Below are 20,702 nucleotides of genomic sequence, written 5' to 3'. Positions count from 1 at the left end.
GGTGGTAACAGCAGCCACAGGCAAGAGGTGAAATACTTAGTAACCAGTACAACATGGGCATCAACCAAGTGTAATGTTCCAGCTGAACATCAAACCGGGTGTCACATATCCTCAAATATAAGCTGCCATTGTTTGTAAAACACACATACTATTACTCAAAAAGAAAATTGTCAAACCAGTGCTTTCTTATCACTTGCAATTTCTATTTTATATAAAGAGTTCTTTTGGACTTATTTCCACATAAATTGTTATCATGTCGGATCTACAAGCCACAGGCACAGGCCACACGGCTACATGACAACTGATGCCTGGCTGACAGTGACCATTAGACACCCTTGATTACACCATATTTTCCCACACACCAAATATGACTTCAGTGTGGGGGGGAAAAGAAGTGCTTCTTAGAACAGATGAATGATGGTAATTTCTTTTTTTTTAATAACTTTATTTTATTTATTTATTTTTGGATACTTTGGTTCTTTGTTGCTGTGCACGGCTTTCTCTAGTTGCGGCAAGCAGTGGCTACTCTTCATTGCGGTGCACAGGCTTCCAATTGCAGTGGCTTCTATTGTTGTGGAGCACGGGCTCTAGGCACGCAGGCTTGAGTAGTTGTGGCACGTGGGCTCAGTAGTTGTGGCTCGCAGGCTATAGAGCACAGGCTCAGTAGTTGTGGCGCACAGGCTTAGTTGCCCCGTGGCATGTGGGACCAGGACTCAAACCTGTGTCCCCTGCGTTGGCAGGTGGATTCTTAACCACTGTGCCACCAGGGAAGCCCAATAATGGTAATTTCTAACATTTACTAAGCACTTACTCTGCATTAATTATCATCCAAAGAAATCCATAAGGTTGGCTAGACCCATTTTACAGATTAGGAAACTGAGGTGAGCAGAGGTGAAGTCAGTCCTTCGAGGTCCCACAAGCAGTACATGCCAGATTGGGACTTTAGCCCAGGCTAACTCGAGAGTGTTCTGTTGGCCACTGGACTTAAAGAAGTGAAATCGTGAGAGTCGCATGAAACCGTGTTATCCCACTGCCAGTGTAGCCTCCTTGGCTTTAGGAGAGGCGGGCGTAGGGCACTGGAGTGGCTCCTTCGGCAAACAGCTTGAGGGAGAAATCGAGGGCCGGGGCAGCCTGGGTCAGCATCCCCAAAGAGATAACATCGATATGGGGCCCACAGAACTGAGGGAGGCTGTCCAGCGTGATGCCCCCGCTCGCCTCCACGACCACGTTCGGGAACCGGGCCTTCAGCGCCGCGGCCGTGGGGTGCAGTTCCTGCGGGACACAAGCCAGCGAGAGGTGAAAGCCCCCGCCCCAGCCCCTTCCCCTTCCCAGGAAGCAGATGCCGCCTCACCTCAGGCCTGAAGTTGTCCAGCAAGACGAGGTCTGCTCCTGCCTCGGCCGCCTCCACAGCCTCCTGCAGGCTGCTGCACTCGACCTCCACCTTCAGGGAGAAGTCGGCGGTCTGCCGGGCCCCCCTCACCGCCTGTCAGGTGGCAAGGGTGAGAGTGAGAACGGGTGGCACCCGGCCCTGGGCAAGTGAGCTGGGACCGGCATTCGAAAGGCTCCGGATGGATAATGAGCTTGGGGTTAATGAGGAAACCAGGCATCGAAATGGCTTCTCACATATTAGGTGAAACCACGTGAAATTACCACTTTTGTGGGTTAAGAAAATGGCCAAATTCAGCACTATTTGGCATTTGGACCTGAGTTCAATTGACTCAGAATATTAAGACTGGAATGGGTCTTCAAGAACATTTTCACAGACGGGAAACAGGTCCAGGGAGTTAGAGTGACCTGCCCAACACTGGGCTCCCAATAGTTTGTCCTTTTCCCTTGACTATCATACCGACCAGCAGAAGAACGCTGGTGAAGAAGCAAGTCCAACCTTTCATTTTACAGATGGAACCACTGAGGGGTCAAGGAGTCTTGCATGCCCCAACCCCCAGGCCATCACTATTTTCCAGGGAGTGGTTGGGGGTCCCTGGTAAGGGGAAGGGCAATGTTGGCGGGGTGGCTGGAGCAGGGCCAGGGCAGGGGCTCAGCTGGACAGACAGACACCTTTTCCACACCACCGGCTGCCATGACGTGGTTGTCCTTCACCATCACCAGCCCTCCCAAGTCGTAGCGGTGGGAGGCGGCCCCGCCCACTAGGAGCCCATACTTCTCCACCAGCCGGAAGCCTGGCGTCGTCTTCCTCGTGCCTGCCACGTGCCCGGCCCAGCCAGTCCCCCTGGCGGTCTCCACAGCAGCAGCGGCAGCGCTGGCAACTCCACTGCAGCGGGCCAGCATATTAAGGGCCACCCGCTCCCCCAGCAGCAGGCAGTGGGCAGGGCCCCGGACCTCGGCCACCTTGGCCACAGGCACCAGCCTTGATCCCTCGGGGAGGAACCAGGAGACCTGGCAGTTGACTTGGGCAAAGATGGCATCAAAGAAGGGCCTCCCAGCCAGCACCCCAGGGGACTTGGCCCACAGCACCGCCTGTGAGGGGGCTGCCCCCGTGACCAAGGCCATGTGGTTGAGGCCTGGGCAGTCCTCTCGGAGCCAGCTTTCTGCCAAGGTGGCCAGAGTGGCAGGGGGCAGCAGGAGCGCCAGGCCTGGGAGGGAAAGAAAGAGAGCAGTGTTAACATTTTGGCTGCCTTTCTGGTAGTCAGGGGTGATTGTCAAAATACCTAACAACAGGCTGAATTGGGCACTAGCCAATCAGGGTGAAGACCTGGGGGTACCAGGAGAGGGGCTGAGGCACTGGGTGGGCCTTGTGGGCTGAACAAGTTTGTCAGATTGACCAAATAAAAATACAGGACATCTAGTTAAATTTAAATTTCTGACAAACATCAAAGTTTTTTTAGTATAAATATATTCTAGGCTATATTTAGAACATACTTATTCTTAATTATCTGTCAGTTATCTGAAATTCAAATTTAACCGAGTGCCCTGTATTTTATCTGGTAAACCTAGTGCTAGACCAACAGCTATTCACCAGTGGAAGAGAAATGCAGCCACCTAAAAGCCACTCTGGGCTTCCCTGATGGTGCAGTGGTTAAGAATCTGCCTGCCAATGCAGGAGACACGGATTTGAGCCCTGGTCCGGGAAGATCCCACATGCCGCGGAGCAACTAAGCCCGTGCACCACAACTACTGAAGCCTGCGCGCCTAGAATGCATGCTCCACAACAAAAGAAGCCACCGCAATGAGAAGGCTGCGCACCACAAAGAAGAGTAGCCCCCGCTCGCCACAATTAGAGAAAGCCTGCGCGCAGCAAGGAAGACCCGACGCAGCCAATACATACATACATATATACATAAATAAATAAAATTTATTTTAAAAATAATAAATTTAAAAAGCCACTCTGTTGCCTTTCTGTCTGCCTTGCATAGAAGGATCGCTTATTTACTAGCTGAAGCCCTCAGGAGAATGTAAGCTGTGTGTCTTTCCCTTCCCTGCCTTCTCTATAGCACCAAGAATTTTAAAGCTGGAAGTTCAGCTTTTTACAGATGTGGAGACTGAGGACCAGAGAAGAAAGGCAAGTCAGCTGAGGTCGCACAGCATATTGACAGCAGAGCGAGACTGGCCAGGCCTTGTGGCCATGGCCATCTGTTCCTCCACCTTTGCCCTCTAGCTTGAAAACCTCTCCTTCACTTGATGTTTCAAAAAGCTGTCACCTCTCTAGAGATGGGGTTGTATAAGGAGGAAACAGCACGGGGAAATGGGTTTGAGCCCCTGCTCTGCGAGACAGAGCTTCAGGAGTGTGGGTGAGCCCTTTGCCTGTAAAATAAGTGTTAAGGACAAGGTGGTCTCTGAGGTCCTTCCCGCCGGCGTGCCACGTTGATGGGCCGCTGCCTCTTGAAATGAATGGGGTGACCGCAGAGGCCGAGCTCAGGCGCAGTGAAACATCGCCATCTGTCGGCCAAGAGAAGACCTGCAGCCTCGTGGGCGGTGCCATAGGTGGGCTTCGCTGCCGGGGGAGGGGTAGACAATTCGATAGCATGTGAAGGGGGATTATTTAGTTTAGTTTTGTTTCCCCCACTTTTGCTCCAAGCTGAAGTTAAGGCCAGACATTCTGGCTTGCTCTGCTCTCAGAAGGAGGGCCCTTCTTGTCCAGCCCTTCCTCCCCAAAGACAAGAGCCTGTGCCCCACCAGCAGCCACAGACCTCAGTTATCGCACCTGACCCTCCTTCCCCAAGTTCCCGCCCAGCTGCCCCACGTGGCTTTCATTCACACTCAGAGCCAGCTGTGGGCCAGATGCTGGGAACAAAGTCGGTGATAGGGAGAAAAATATAGTCCCTGCCTCCACCGTTCACGGTCCCACCAGGCAAAAGGCCAGTGAACGAACAGCAGAGATGGATGCAAAGGCCCCCACTCCATTCAGATCAGGTGCCGTGATGTTTGCTTTTTTTTTTTTTTAATTTTTATTGGAGTATAGTTGATTCACATGTTGTGTGAGTTTCAGGTGTACAGCAAAGTGAATCAGTTATACATATACATATATCCACTCTTTTTTTTTTTTTAGATTCACTGTTTGCTTTTAAAGTGAATTTGAATCCTTGGACTGGTGAGTATTGGATAAACAAACTGTGATGCATGTATACAATGGAATTCTACTCGGCAATAAAAAAAAGGAACCAATTACTGATATACCCAATAAGCACACATCTCAAATGTATTATTCTAAGAGGCCAGATTCAAAAGGTGACATGCTATTTGTGTCCATCTGTATGACTATATTCTGGAAAAGGAAAAAAAAAAAAGATAGCAACAGAAAACAGACCAGTGACTGCCTGGGGAGCGGGGGGCGGAGGGGCTGGCTGCAAAGCGGGCAGCACCAAGTTTTGGGATGTGACTGAACTAGTCTAGATCTTGTCTGTGATGGTGGCTATAACACTGATGCATTTGTCAAGACTCATAGAGCTTTATACAGAAAAGGGTGAATTTTACTGTCTGTGGTTATACCTCATTAAACCTGACTTTAAAATCAAACCATTAAAAAAAGAAATTTAAGCAGATCACTCCCCTGCTTAAAGCCTCACTTTCATTGTATTAGCACCAGCTCTCTTGACTTCTTTCCATTTTTCATTGATTCTTTGGATAAATCCTTGTTAAGCACCTGCTCTGTGCCAGGTCTTCATTGCTAGGTGACAGAGAGAGCAGCTCTTTCTCTTAGCTTTCAGGCCTTCACTTATGCTGTTCCAAGGCTGAGCCTTCTCCTAGAAGTCCCTTTCCTCACCCTCACCCCAAACTGCCCCTTCACCTCTCACTCAACTTCAGACCTTCTATTAGATATCACTTCCTCAGCCGGGGGCTCTCACAGACCCCCTAAATCAGGTCACATGCTCACCCAGCTCCTTGTTCATCCCCCAATGTCATCCTCTGCTGGTGTTTCCTGTCTGGGGCCAAAATGTCCACTGAGTTTTCTGCTGTATCCCAAGTGCCTAGCACGGTGACCCAGTCAAATGTGCTGCTTGTATAGGTCAACAGTCAAATACTGGCAATTTCATATTGTTTAGTTTAATACTAAGTGTTTGATGATAGTTCTCTGAGCAGAGAGGCCGCACTGTGGAATCACAGGCCAGACTCCGGGGCCGCTCGGCCTGGGTTCCAATACTGCCTCTGTCACTTTTAGCTAAGTGATCTTGGGCAAGAGACTCAACCTTTCGGGGGCCTTCGTTGTCCCAACTGTAACGAGGATAATAACACTGATCACCTCATAGGCTTGTTATGAAAATTAAAGGAGTTAGTATTTGCAAAGCCTTCAGGAACATTGTAGGTGTGTTTGCTGGCGAGATGACTGAAGCATTTACCAAGAGTCGTGGGAGCAAAGAGGAAGAAATGACTAAATGTCCCTGGGGAAGGGGGAAGGTTTAGTGGCCTTGAAGGATGAGTAATGTTTGCCAGGCAGGGGTGGGGGGGTGGGGAAGAGGGAGGGCAAGACATTTCGGACTGAAAGAGCAAGTGTTCAAGGTTCAAAAGCAAGAAAATAGAGCGAGGAGGTGACGGGGTGCTGAGTAGGATTTATGGGAGAAATGTCTTGAGGCCAGAATGAAAAAGGGACTAAACCAATTACCTGAGGAATTTGGACAGACCCCGGGAGCCATCACAGAATTTTAAATGAGGGAATGATATGATTATGATTTTGTTCTAGAAAGGTCACTTCAGCCACCAAATGGAGATGGGCTGGGAGACAAAAAGAGGCTGGGGCGATTGGCCAGACAGAAACTGATGAAGCCCCGAATTGGGGCAGTAATGAAAGGAAGAGCAAGCAGGGACAAATGGGAGAGTTTTTTTCTAAGGTAGAATCTACTGGAATTGGCAGCTAATAAGATGTAGAAGGCTGGGGTTTCCATCCTGGGTAGCTGAAAACTGACATAAGGAATTGTTCAGGGTAGGCTGGGGAGGAGGAGGGGTTTGGCGGCAATCAGCAACCCTCACGGGGTGTGCCCCTGGCCAGTCGAAGGCACCTCAGCTCCCTGACACTCTCTCATTTGGAACTCACCACAGAGACTCATTCCCATTTTACAGGTACAGAAACTGGATCTCCGGGAGGGTCAGAGCGTATGACAGAGCAGCAGAGCTGGGGAAAAAGAATGACTCTGGGGAAATTTCCCGGAGGTCCAGTGGTTAGGACTCTGCGCTTCCACTGCCAGGGGCGCAGGTTCAATCCCTGGTCGGGGAACTAAGATCCTGCAAGCCACGCAGTGTGGCCAATAAATAAATAAATAAACATAATGCCTTTGGTCTTGCAGATGTTAAGGTCAAGATGCCATCAGGAAACGTGGGTGGCTGTGCACAGAGGACAGGTAGAAGAATGTTCTGGGGTTCAGAGGAGATTTGGGGTGAGGAATGGAGAATTTGGAGCCATGAGCATGTGCAGATGGTCACTGAGTGGGTAAGATCACCAGGGCAGGGTGAAAGAGGAGGGCTATGGGAAACACCAGGATTTGAAGGACACACAGAGGCGTGGCTGTCAAAAACAGAAGTCCCACCAGGAGGGAGTGGGTGTCTGGAAGAAGAGGGTTGCAAGTAGGGTGTGAGCAGAAGCAAAGCAGAAGAAAGGCTGAGAGAGAAAAGAGAAGGAGAAGAAGAAGGCTGAGGGTGAGCATTGCACTTAGCCCCTGGGAGGGCTTTGCTAGGGCAGTCTTAATGCCTTGTGGTAGGGGCAGAAGCCACATTGTCATGGTCAAGGAACAGACAGGAGGTGAGGAAGTGGGGGAGGGGTATGAACAACTCCTCTCCGCAGAAGTTGAGAAAGCAGGGACTCCCCCCACCCCCCACCCCACCCCCGCCTGGGCGGCACATTGGAATCACCTGGGGAGCTTTTTGAACTCTGCTGCTCAGGTGCATTCCAGATCAACTGAATCAGAACCTTTCCGGGGTGGTTCCCATGCCTCCAGGTTTTGGAAATGCTCCACCTGGGATTCAGATGCACAGAAAGGTTAACAACCAATGTTCACACAAGACCATATGTTGTATCCCTCCGTTTATATGAAACATCCAGAAAAGGCAAATTAAGAGAGACAGACATCAGAACAGTGGTGGTCTGGGGCTGGAAATTAAATGACGTGGGATCTTACTGGGGTGATGGAAATGGTCTATGATGATGGTGGCATAACACAATAAATGTACTAAAAAGCTTTGAATTGTCCACTTGAACAAACGAACAAGAACCAGTGCTCTGCCAAAAGGCAGGAAACTATATTGCAACCCTAATAACCCAGTGAATCCAGGTATTGGATCAAAAGCCAACATCAGAAGAAAGACAACGAGACACTGGGTGCTCCTAATAGAACATCCCCCAACCTATGCAATACTCTTGCCAGAACAGCTGAACCGGAGTCAGATCAGACTTCTAGACGCAACCACCAATTACAAGAAAACCAGAAGACAGAGGAACATGTTAAACTATACCACGGGGTACAACCATAGGAAACTCTCCAGAAGATAACCTAATTTCTTCAACACATACATTGCAAGGAAAACAAAAGATTTAAAGAGTCCAAAATGCATACTAACCAGCGGCAGAGCTGGGGAAAAACTAATGTATGGATCTTATTTGGATACTACTTCAAACAAACAAATTGAAACCAAATTAGAACTTTTATGAAACAACTGAAAATCTGAATGCTGACTGGGTATTTGGTAACATTAAGGAAATTTTTTTTGAAGTGGGTTATGGTTGTGATAAAAGGAAAAGTCCTGGGCCTTCCCTGGTAGCGCAGCGGTTAAGAATCCGCCTGCCAATGCAGGGGACAGGGGTCGAGCCCTGGCTGCGGAGCAACTAAGCCCGTGCGCCACAACTACTGAGCCTGTGCTCTAGAGCCCACGAGCCACAACTACGGAGCCCACGTGCCACAACTACTGAAGCCCGAGCGCCTAACGCCCATGCTACACAACAAGAGAAGCCACCTCAATGAGAAGCCCGCGCACTGCAATGAACTGTAGCCCCCGCTCGCGGCAACTAGAGAAAGCCCGTGCGCAACAACGAAGACCCAACTCAGCCAAAAATAAAATAAATAAATAAAATTAAATAAAAATTTTAAAAGAGACCCAACGCAGCCATTAATTAATTAATTAATTATTTAAAAGTCCTTATCTTTTAAAAATAATAAAAAATAATAAAATGAGATGTTTATGTATGAAAAGACTTGACAGCTGGTTTTACTTTAAGGTAATCTTGGAAGGTAGAAATTAGAAAGGGTATGGGGACATCCCTGACAGTCCAGTGGTTAAGAATCCAAGCTTCTACTTCAGGGGGCACAGATTTGATCCCTGGTTGAGGAACTAAGATCCCGCATGCCGTGTGGCGCAGCCAAAAAAAACAGAAAAGAAAAAAAAAGGGTATGGATGGGACTGGCTTGGCCAAAATTTGGTGGTTGTTGAAGCTGGATGATGAGTACATGAGGATTCATCATACTTTTCTGTCTATTTTTGTGTATGTTTGAAATTCTCTATAATAAAAAAGTAAAATAAATAAGTAAATAAGAAAAGGAGAGAGAGGGCCCTCACTTAAGATAGGGTCAAGGAAAGTTGTTTTGTTTTGTTTTGTTTTTTCGGCCGCACCGCATGCCATGAGGGATCTTAGTTCCCTGAAGAGGGATCGAACCCACGCCCCCTGCATTGGAAACATGGAGTCTTAGCCACTGGACCACCAGGGAAGTCCCAAGGAAAGTTTTTTTAGGATGAATAGAGCAGTGATTCTCAACCTTGACTACACAATGGAATTATCTGGAGAGCCTTGCCAAATGCAATGTCTGGGTCCCACCCACAGAGATTCTGATATAACTGGTCTGGAATGTGGTAATTTAATTCTAATGTGTAGCAGAGTTGAGAGCTTCTGAACCGCAGGAAGAGAGCAATAGCTACCACACACTGCTGCCTACCAGATGCCGGGCACTTGCTATATATACGATGTCACAAATCCTACCTGTCCTTCTTCATGGTAAAGGCCATTTGGAGGCAGAGAACCTAGGCTCAGAAATGCAAAGGGAAATTACCTAAAGAGCAGAGCTAGAAAATGGGAATTCCCTGGCTATCCAGTGGTTAGGACTCTGTGCTTTCCCTGCAGGGGGCATGGGTTCTATCCCTGGTTGGGGAACTGAGATCCCACAGGCCATGCAGCGAGGCAAAAAAACAACCCCCGCCCCAAAAAAAAAGCATTCAAAACATTAAAGAAAAAGAGAAAAGAAAATGATCGACGTGGACCCTGGTCTTCCCTGTCCACACACAGAAGGTGGTTTTAGAACCACACAGCCTTCACCCAGGGGTTACTCTCTTGCCCACTTAGGCAAGATCAGCTGTTCTGATCGCCTATTGTAAATGCAGAATGTTCGTGAAAAATAAATACATCTGGTTTTCTTTAGGCCCCAACTCTCTTGTGCATTTCCAACAAAAGGGATTCCTGTGGGTAGCTTTGAAAATAAAGGCTCTCCTAATTAGCCACTGTCGAGAAAGGAACTGCAGAGAGGAGTGGGGCTGTTTTTGCAGCTGCCTGAGGAGAAGCGGCTGCACAGAGGAAACAGCTGTAACGCCCTGTCCCCTTTTTATTCTTGCCGTTGTTATATGTAAATATTCTCTCAAGGTGCCTGGACTTCAGAGATTACAGTGTTACCCTGTGGGGTGTAACCTTGATCTCTCAAGGCAATCCTTTCTTAATTGGTTATTCCAGAATTTTATTAAAATTGGTGCCTCTGTTTTTGAGGGGAGCCAAAGCATCTGGGGAAATTTCCTGCATTTGTCTCTTTACAAATAATGTAAAAAGGTATAGATAAACTGACTCTGGCAGAATATTTGAAGATTTTTTCCCCCACTGGCACTTGTGCCGTTCTTGTCTGGATTGTTGACTGACTTTTACCATGTTTCTATATTGCCCTAACTGGCCAGTGGCTCTGTCCCGGGAGAGACTGGGCCAGAATCAGAACTTCCATCCCTGCATCTTTCCTTCAGTCATTTAATAAACACTTATTCATGCCTTTGATGGACGGGCACAAAGTCAGGGTCTGCAAATGCACCTAAAACAAAGATCACAAGTTTTTGTTCTTAATTTGATGTGTAACCACGTGTAACCATGTGGCCTGTGCCTGCAGCAACAGTGATGTTGTACGAGGCTGACAAAGTGTTCCAGCTAAAACCAAGTAATGATTGTTTTCCCCAATTTACAGGAAAAATAATTAAATAGATAGACATCAGTTTTAAAGGTTTTGCCTTTATAAGTTTTTCTTAAAACTCTGGTGCCTGCTACCACTTGTCTATAATAGAATCTGGAGTGACATCATGTGTAATAATAATAACAGCTAACACTTTTATGGTCCTTCCCAAGCACTGTTCCCAGCATATTCTATATATTAACACATTTAATCCTCACAACAACCCTCATAAGGTATGTACCATTATTATCTCCATTTTACAGATAAGGAAACTGAGGCACTGAAGAAGCAAGTAATTTGCCCAAAGCTCACATGCTGGGAAGTGTGGAGGCAGGATCAGAAGCCTAGGCGGGCTGGCCCCAGAGTCCCCTCATGTACCCAACCTCACCACACTGAGCACAAACTTATACTTAAAATTATTATATATTTATTATATCACTATTCACAGAGTTCTACAAGCCACACCCAAGAATCCAGGGCTCTGTCCCTGGTGTAGTAGGAACAGCCTGGGTTGGAGGTTCAGAAACGCCTGGTTTGAATCCCAGCTCCATCACCTACATGCCGGGTGACCTTAGGCAATTTCCTAACCTCTCTGAGAGTCAGTTTCATGAGGAAGTCACAGGGCTACAACGAGAAGGGAATGGGCGATTCACGTCAAGTGCCTGAGCCAATGCCCAGCAAGATGCCTTTGAACCCAGGTGTCTGACTCCCGGCAATTTTGTTCTCCCATCTATTTATTTGTTGATCCATTTGGCAAACACCAGAGGGAGACAGAGGCTGGTTAGCACCCCAGCTTCCAGATAAATGTTCTTTCCTTTTCCCCTTCTCTCCCTAGAGAGGAGAAATGACCTCCAAATAGAGCCAGATGTGATTGCCGGTCACACAAGTGGTAAAATGATCTACAGGGTTTCAGAGCAAGGAGAGATGACCTGTCGTTAAGGTACAAGAGCAGTAAGAGAAGATTCAGGAAGGTTGGCTCTGAGAATAGGCTGGCATTGGACAGGTGAGAGGAAGGCCCCCCAAGCAGAGAGAATGGGAGAGAGCAAAGGCCCAGCAGTGGGAGGCCTGGGGTATATGTAGGCGAAGTTGCACGTGGAGGGTAGCGAGAGAGAGAGGGCTGAGTGGTAGGATGGGGCCATACTGAGCAGGCCCTGAATGATAGGAAACAGTTAGGTTCTCGTTCAATAAACAATGGAAAATCCGTAAGACTTTTGATCAGAAGTCACTTGATCAAAAATGCACTCGTGAGTTTAAATGTTTAAGTTGTGCCTAGCGTTTTTGAAAGATATAAGTTGCAAGGCTGTTGCAACAGCCTGGACCAGGAAGCAGTGAGTCTGGGTAAAATGTAAGGGAAGGGCATCTGTAAGGGGACCGCTCCCTGCACACCATGCCTCCAGACCTGGCCCCGCCCCCTCACACCTTGGCCACCAGCCTGCCATCTGCTTCTGCCCCAACTCTGTCCTCGCCCCTCCTTTGCCCCACGTCCCCAGCCTTTGCCTCAGCCCCTGACTCGACTACTCCCTCCTGGTTTAATTCCCGCAGGTCAGTGATCCCAGAGCCAACACTTCTGGCTTGGCCCAGAGTTAAACATCAGTGTCATCACGTGCGTGAAGCCTGCCAGGCAGAGGAAGGCTCCCTCAGAGGGAGGTGGGAACAGAAAGACGTGGAGGTAAATCCATAGGATGCAGCAACTGTCTGGATATTAGGGTTCAAGGGAGAGTGAGCTGTCAAAGGTGACCCTGAGGTTTCCAGTCCGAGTAGGAGGCTGGTGAGGCACGAATGGAAATGGAACTGGTGTAGGGGAGGACTTTGATTTTGACACGCCAGGGACATGTCCCCCAAATGGAACTGGAACCTGGGGCAGGCTCAGGACTGGAGAGGCAGACTGGAGTGATGGATGTGACTCCAGCGTAACTACTGAGTGATTTCTGTGCTGGCGCTTGACGTATATGATCTCGTTTCATCCTCACCACAACCCAAAGGAATACATTGCTTTCACTTGATCAATGAGGAAACCGAGGCACAGCGAGGCTAAGCATCTTGTCTGAGGTCACACAGCTAGCAGGTGGCAGGGATGGGACTTGAACCCAGGCTCTGACTCTGAGATCATTTCTAAACCAAGAAGTAGTCTGGACCCCCAACAGCTGGTTCCACAGCCAAGCCAGAGGGGCTGGGTATGGGGCCAGCAGAAGCCCTAGACCAGGGGAGGAAGGTCAGAGCTGGGGAAGGAGAAGCCCGGGGAGGGGAAGGTGAAACTGCAGGGAGCCCTCCATGCTCATGTCATTTCCGGCCCACATCCCCAACCTGGTGAGCAGGGAACTATTACTGTCATTTTGCAGATACTGCAATACAAGGAAATGAAGCTCTGAGACATCAGGTGACCTGCTCAAGGACACACAGTCTGTTCCTGGTGGATGCGGGATTCAAACAGGAGCCTTTTGACTCCAGAGCCTGGCCCGTATCATCCTGCATCCAGCCTCCTTCACAACGTCACTCCCCACATGCACAGGAATCACTGGGATCACAGGACTCAGGCTCCCTTCCCCCACCCCGAGGCAGATGGGACAGGACTTTGCCTCACTCCTCCGGAGTTGCTAGTGAGGGGCAAAGTCCAGAGCTGCTCCAGGTCCAGCCTCCCACTGCCTGGCCCCTTCAGCCCCCAGGAGACGTGGCCTACTCCAGGCCACCCCTGAATTTCTTGGGGCTCAAGCCCCTTTCTTCCCCAGAGCTCACTTGGGGACCTATCGTAGAAGAATAAAGAAGGGTGAGAAGAGGTCTTTGCAGGGCAGAAAGGAGTGCTTGGGTTCAGAGAGGTTGGAGGGAGATGGGGGAGGGGTAAGAGAGTAGTTAGAGACCAGCGAAGACTTGGTCTTGGAGAAGGGGGGGGATGGGGACGGAGATAAGATGGGATGGGTGATGGGCAGGAGAGGGGCAGGTGGTGATGTAGGGATACAGGGGAGAGAGGTCTGGGAGGCTTCTTTACCTTCAGGGTCCATGACAGCCTGGAGCTGGCCGACTGGTGTGCCCACTGCTTGGTCTAGTGTTTGGAGAGGCGGGAGACTGGGAGAGGGGGTGGGGTGGGAGGGGGAGGGGGAGGGGCCGGTCTGACCAGCCCTGACCGGCCCTGCCCTGGTTCTCTGGGGCTCCCTCTGGCCTCCAGGACACTCAGTCACATACCTCAGAAGTCCTCTCCTCTCTGAGCCGCCGCCCTGTTCTCTCCACTCACCCAACCTCCTTGACCCTGCCCCAGGGTGTGCTCCCTGTGATGGCTGGAGAGTGTTTTTGATGGTGCACTGGGGAAATCCTACTTCCATTCTTTTTTATCTCAAATACTTCTTTACCTCTTTCTGCGCCTCCATTTCCTTAGCTGTAAAATGGGATAATACCAACCTCATGGCTTCAACTGAGAATCAAGTGAAAAAACTCTGTGGGTGACACAGAGTAGAAACTCAACAAATAGGCACTTTCCTTCTCTTCCTTCTTCCCAAGGTACTTTAAGGGCCCTGAGTAGATCAGAGCCGGGCTTTTGAACAAGAAAACCAGGAAACTGCCCATTATTGTACTGTGACTTCAGGCAAGTTCCTGTCCCAGAAGTGCTGGGGATTCCATTTCTTCATCAGAACCACTTGCTAAAGTCTCTGGGACCACTGATTGCCAGACACTGGCCTCTTCCCAGCCTTCTCCCATTTCTGCCTCTGCAGCATGTGACCCTGCCAGGACTTGGACTTGGGTGAGGCAAGCAAGGGTCCTCGGGCACAAAACTGAAGAAGGCCTCACTCTCAAGCTCCATTTTGCACCTTACTGCCTTGCTTGCCTCACTCTAGTCCAGGTCAGCTCCTGACAGCCCTTCTCCAAACTATTTCTCCCTTTTTCCCCCTAGACGTCATTTTCTCCTGGTTTCTCTCCTAAAGGCTCTTTTCTGTTTCCTGCAGGTCCTTCTTCCTACAGGCAGCCCTCAAACTGTGGTGTCCCCTCAGTGTGGCGGGACTGTTCCTCTTTTCCTCTTGGGCACAAGCTAAACTACATTTCCCAGCCTCCTCTGCATGGAGGCCACCATATGACTGAATTCTGTCCAATGGAATGTGAGCAAAAGTGATGCATGTCGCTCTAGTCTTCCCATGATCCTCCCTGGGAATGACAAAGCCACAAGATGGAAGGAGTCTGGGTCCCTGAATCACCTCATGGAAGGTCACCCTCCAAATGCCAACATTAAATTGTTACATAAGCAAGGGAAAAGCTTCTCTTGAGCTCTACCCCTGAGAATTGGGGGTTGTTTGTTACAGCAGTTAGCCTGCCCTGACTAACACATGAAGCTTCTCTCCACAGCTCTCTCCTTTTCTCATTCTACACAGTTTATGCATTTATCCACCAATGCCGTTATTTAAATTGCTATCTAACATCAGATGACTCCTTAATCTATATCTCCAGCTCTGACTTCCCTTGCAACTTCCAGGCCTCTACTTCTAACACCCCTCATGGGGAGTTCCCTGGTTGTCGAGTGGCTAGGATTCAGCGTTTTCACTGCTGTGGCCCAGATTCAATCCCTAGTCGGGGAACTAAGATCCTGCAAAGTGCGCGGTGTGGCCAAAATATAAATAAATAAATAAATACTCATGTTTTCCCCCCAAACTGCTCACCTCTTTGCATTTCCACATAGTGATGTCAGCATCTCCTCCATTTTCCAAGATAGAAACTTTAAGAGTCTAACCTCATTCTTCCCCCATCACCTCAATAGTCAATTAGTTCTAAAAATCTTATTCTCTGAATAAATATATTTCAAGCCTGACCTCTTCTTTCACCTTAGGCCAGACTCCCACTCTATCTAACCTGAACTAGACTAATGCTTCCATCTCAGGTCCCACTGCCTTCAGGCCATGCTCCTGGATGCCAGTTTCATTCAAAGGACAGGTCTGACCTTGCCATGGTTTACTTGAAAACCATTGTTTGCTCATTCATTAATCCATTTACCTCTCCGTTCAGTAAACACATAGTAGGTAGACATGCCAGGCTCTGGCCTCTGGAGCCACAAAGATGACAGGTGGACTTGAAGGGGCAACACCCTAATGAATGGGAGACACCTTCATATGATTACAGTCCAGTTGTTTGTACTGTCACGCAAGGTGCTGTAAGAGTGGAGGAGAAATACTCTATCTGCTTGGGATGGAGGAAGCAAGGGCGGCTTCGCAAAGGCAGTGACATTTGAACTACATCATGATGGTTGAGAGGAGTTTGGCGGGAAGTCAAAATGTGTGTTGGGGGGAAAAGGACGGGGGTGCGCAGGCTTCTGGCAGAGCGTGCGCAAACGCAGGAGTGAGTATGTGGCCCTTTCCATGGCCGGCAGCTTTGGGGATCTGGGGCATGGTCCAGCTAGGCTGTCCTGAAGCCACTAGCTGGGCAGGCAGATGCTAAGCACCCCAGGGGGCTAAGGCACACAGGCACCCATTGGCAGCTCATTGCTGGGGACATGTAGATGGTCTCCAAAATACCCTGGGTTTTCTGATGGCTAATGGCTCAACCCCTAACCTCCCCAGAACAGGAGCAGAAATACGGATGCAGAGGAAAATGAGGCGTAAATGTCCATTTTCAGAAATGAAATGTCCATAGAACCATGCTCTGAGGCCCTTTTCCTGTCTGCAAAAGTGAATTATATTAATAGACTTCTCAAGACCGTCCCCATCCAAATCCCTCTTCCATCTGGAGGTTGCACTGGATGACAAAGCTGTATTTGTAACCGTGATCTTAATGTGTACTTTAGAAAATAAAATAGAAACATGCATTTTAAAATATAAGATGAAGAATAATACACTGTATATGGTTGTGTGTGAGAGAGAATCCTGTTATTTAAGAAACTAGAATGTGCTGGTAGTTTTGCAAAAGAAGAAAAATGTTATTTTACTGTCAGGACAAAATTAGTATTTTCAACATTTTATTATTTATTTATTTTGGCCGGGGGCAGGGTGGGGGGTGCAGGTTCGATCCCTGGTCGGGGAACTAAGACCACTTGTTCCTGTGTGGCACGTCCAAGAAAGAAAAAGAAAAGGCACCCAGGCTTGCGTGGTGAAGGCTGGATTTCCACCCCAGCTCGCCCAGGCATGGGTGGCAGAACTCCGGGCGGGTCCGTGGCCACTTTCCGCCCCTTCTCTCCTCATCCCTCCTCCACACCCCCATGAACTGACCCACCTGGGGGCCCTTTCCCAGCCTCTGGTGTCCCCTCCAATCCAAACCACCTGGCAGTCACGCTCTCATGGAGTCCCGTGGCCTCTCCTTTTGTAGGTCAATGCATCTGCTCTCATCCACTGCTCCTCTGACTCAACAACTTCCTCTTTGCAAATTTCCTCTTTGCCCTGGGGAAATACCAACGGCCTCTGGTCCATGCGGTGCCCTGGGTTCTGGCCTGGGCTGGTCTCAGAGAGAGCACAGTTGGGTCTTGTCCCCTCCTCTCCATCCCAGAGCCACAGGGATGCCCCTGGTTCTGGAGGCCTGTCACAGCTCACTCTCTCACTGACCCTCCTTGTAGAATGGAAGAGGGGATACAGACAAACACATTAAACTTGTAACAGCATCAGCAAGACCTGGGACTCTTGTGTGTGCGCTGGGGAGTGGTGGTGGGGGGAGTGTGGGGGAATGGGGGGGTGCTTTGAGGAAGGGACATAGCGGCTGAGCTGAAGAACACACTTGGTCACACATGCAGTCTTTCTGTCAAGCCCTGCCACAGACGGAATTAAATCTTCCACCTCCACCCCATCGGGGCAAAGACGAGGGCGCCTATGTTAGCACCTCCTGAGGGCGGCGTCTCCTCAGCCTCTGCAGCCCTTCCTGCCCCCTCCCTCACCAATCTGTACTCGCCACTGCCCTTCACAAGCATCACCAAGTCCTCGCCTCTTGCACACAAAGTGAATGCATGAGTGGACCCACGCAGATGCCGAGACTTCTAAGAACTACATCTGCCCAGAAACTCTTCTCACCTGCGCTCTTGGGAGGAGAAACAGCTGAAGCCTCTGGCTGCCTCGGTCCAGAGTTGGGGGAGAATATGGTGGCTGGGACCGTGGGCCAGCCTAGGGTCCAGGGGCTGTCTCAGACACACCTGAGACCACAGCTGGGTGACACCACCCAGCCCATGCTCCAGGATGGCCTAGCACAGAGCACTGGGGCCTGGAGTTAAAGGCAGTTCATGGGCTGAGCCAGTAGGACTGTCCTAATCCATGGGTCCAAATGTACTTTCCAGAGTAATCCTAAGGCGAGAGTTTGCTGGGTTGCCATTTCCTTCTTCTTCCCAGACTCTGGTATTCCTGGGGAATCCTCTGAGAAAACGTAAGTCAATGAAGTTTGGCCTTTACAGAGACTCAGCAGCTGGTTTCAAGGACAGAAATGTGGAGAAAATGTGATGGGGAGAAGTAGGGGTTGATGAGGAAAGTTCGTTCATTCAATCTACAAGGGTTCAGTGGGTGTCAGCCCTGATCTACGCGCTGGGTGTGGGTGCTGCATGGGCTGCTGGCTAGAAGAGCTGAATGAGGATTCAGGGTGAAGATGCTGGGTGAAAATCCAAAGGGTGCTGGGTGAAAATGCTGGGTGATGAGGCTGGATGTGATGACAGGAGGGAAGGTGATGAAAGCGGGAACGATTCTGAACTCCAGTCTTATTATTCTCAAACGTTAAGGGGCCTCCACGTCTCTCTCTTCTGGCCCATCAGAAGTAGAGGTTTCCGCAGCCTCATCCTTGCTGCCCACCAGTGGCTCTTCCTCCCCCTTTAGGCTGGGGGCTGGCCCAGGCTTTAGCTCCTCCAGCGCCACGGAGCCCTGGCGAGACTTCCGTCTACCAAAGAAAGTGGTAAGTGTGGGCCGCTGGCCAGACACCTCCCCCTGGGGGACCCCAGAGTCATTGTTACCCCCAGACACTCCCTCTGTTATTGTCGCGGCCTCCTCATGAGACACCTGGGCTACCCCAGCCCAGGCATTTGCCACCCCGTTGTGTTTTCCACCCCTGCTTAGTGTCAGTACTCCTGTCTTCCGCTTCTGCCGCTGGCGCCACAGCAGGAGTAGTGCCACGAGGACAATGACCACCAGCAGGGCCACAAGCACAGCTACCAGCAAGGTGCCATTTGTCCCCCAACCTGAATTTGTGGAGGACCTACTGCTTATGCCTGTGGAGGACGTTGGGCTGGATATTTTTACTCCAAAGATGGGGGAGCGACTGGTCCCCATGGGGGTCTTCAGAGACGTAGTTGCCATGGTGACAGGAAGTCCACTGGTCTCCTCGGAGGTCTTTAGAGAGCTAGTTTCCATGATGACAGGGGGTCCGCTGGTCACATTGGAGGTCTCCAGAGAGCTAGTTGCTGTGGTGATAGGGGGTCCACTGGTCCCACTGGAGGTCTCCAGAGGGCTAGTTGCCATGGTTTCACCAGTCGTAGTGTGGAATCCTGTAGATTTCATTACTGGGACAGCAGGTATACTGGTTGCATTAGAGATTTCCAGGGGCATTGATAATTTTTTGGCCGAATCTTTGTGGGAGATTATTGACTCATTTACAGGAGGGCCCCTGCTGGCAGCAGTGGAAGTCCCAGGAGAGGAAACCTCATTGGCTGTATAGGGAGTTGAGGAAGGCGGGAAGATCTTGTGCTCAGTGCTGTCATCTGTCGTAGCGACCTCGGTTGTTGCAAAATTAGATGTCATTGAGTTGAATTTTGTGGTCTCATAGATATTTGAGACCAAAGAAACAGAGGACCCTGTGGGTTCCAACTTCTGCAAAGTAATTGTGCCATCTGGAGACTCTGAGCTTGTGTTTTGGGTCCAGACACTCCCGAAGAGGAGGAGACGCAGGATCATTTCCAAAGCAACAGGCATGAGCAGGAGTTGGGACCTGAGGGTGGGGAAGTTGAAGAAATAGAATACATAAGGAGCTGGGGGCGGCGGGGGAGAACCTAGCCAGGCCCTCCCCTCCTGCCCACTTCCCTGCCACCTGCCGGGCCGAACTCTGCGGTTCAACGGCTTTTTCCACCCTTGCTTTTACTAGTATCAGAAATAACAAGACGCTGGCAGCTCCCCCATCGAATCTACCCCATAGGCCCCCTTGGGTGTTGGCAGCCCCCGCTCCAGCAACAGCCACCCTCTCCTGGCCTGCGCTGTCCCCATTCAGCCCCAATGGCTCCTCGTCCTCTTTTCCCATTATCTATCAAGGTCTTCTCAAGCCAGAGGCACATTCCCAGTTCCACTGAAGCCCCTGCCCCACCAGGCCACACCACTTACCAGCTCAGTGGATATGGGCACAGGGCTGGGACCAGGCTGCTCCAACTCCTGAAGCAAGACTGGTGGAGGGGCCCCAAGGGGAAAGGAAGTGGCCCTGGCTCCACCCACCCCAGCATCCTGCCCCACCCGCCCTGCTCCTACATTGCCCTGTGATGAGAGAGGCATCACTCACTCTTTCAGGGTCTGAGATGATGACAGGGGCTCTGGGGTTTCAGCTGAAGCAGGTGGGGATGGTGGGCGGGGTCTGGAATGGGATGGAAAGCCGTGAAGCTGGGATAGGGATATGTGTCAGAGCAGGGGTGGTGGAAATGCATGCTTGAGAACCAGGGGGTGCGGAGGAGGAGATGGGAGGGGAAGGTGGTTTCCTTTGCCTTTGTGGTCCCCAAGCTGTTAGGCCAGCACCCAAGGCTAACACTTCTTCTGCCCCAAGAGCTCCCAGGAAGTATCAGGGCAAGAGGAAGCCCTCGACTCTGGCTGGGGCAGTGGAAGCCTTTGCAGGCTGTATGAAATCCCTGGTGGGCTCTTGACTTCTCAAGAAGCTTGCGGGGGGTAGGTCACTACAATGGCCCCCAGTCGTGGACTGCCTGACTAAATCAAGGTGGTTATGAAGCACTGTATATGCTATGATCTTATTTTTGCAGGAGACTAATCTACATGGAAGGCAGTCTGAAAAGCTATTCACTGAGGTATTAACAAGTTTCACTGGGTAGGTATGAGTAGAGAGTTCTTTACTTTCTTCTTTGGGTGTTTGATATTTTCTTACTTTCCTTTAATTTGTAAGCTTTGACTCTCAGTATGTGTACGGTTTTTTGCCTTTCTTTTAAAA

At 49.9% G+C, this 20,702-nt stretch overlaps 2 protein-coding genes across 2 annotated transcripts; both read right to left on the bottom strand.

The window, feature by feature from the left end:
* Positions 1 to 350: 350 nt before the first annotated feature.
* Positions 351 to 13,659, bottom strand: QPRT (quinolinate phosphoribosyltransferase). The gene is made up of 4 exons (XM_081256438.1): positions 13,618 to 13,659; positions 2,059 to 2,594; positions 1,352 to 1,483; positions 351 to 1,272 (listed from the first exon to the last, which is right to left on the bottom strand). The coding sequence occupies exons 1-4, from the start codon at positions 13,628 to 13,630 to the stop codon at positions 1,054 to 1,056; spliced, it is 900 nt and encodes a 299-aa protein (XP_081112564.1). The 5' UTR covers positions 13,631 to 13,659; the 3' UTR covers positions 351 to 1,053.
* Positions 13,660 to 16,585: 2,926 nt separating this feature from the next.
* On the bottom strand, positions 16,586 to 19,992 carry SPN (sialophorin; the record flags this gene model as incomplete). Its single annotated transcript, XM_081256863.1, has 2 exons — positions 16,586 to 19,490; positions 19,877 to 19,992. The coding sequence occupies 2 exons, from the start codon at positions 19,990 to 19,992 to the stop codon at positions 18,287 to 18,289; spliced, it is 1,320 nt and encodes a 439-aa protein (XP_081112989.1). The 3' UTR covers positions 16,586 to 18,286.
* Positions 19,993 to 20,702: the final 710 nt, after the last annotated feature.

The sequence above is a fragment of the Mesoplodon bidens genome (genome assembly GCF_964165515.1).
Source record: "Mesoplodon bidens genome assembly, chromosome: 15".
Lineage (NCBI taxonomy): Eukaryota > Metazoa > Chordata > Mammalia > Artiodactyla > Ziphiidae > Mesoplodon > Mesoplodon bidens.
This window is presented reverse-complemented; position numbering and strand designations above follow the sequence as displayed.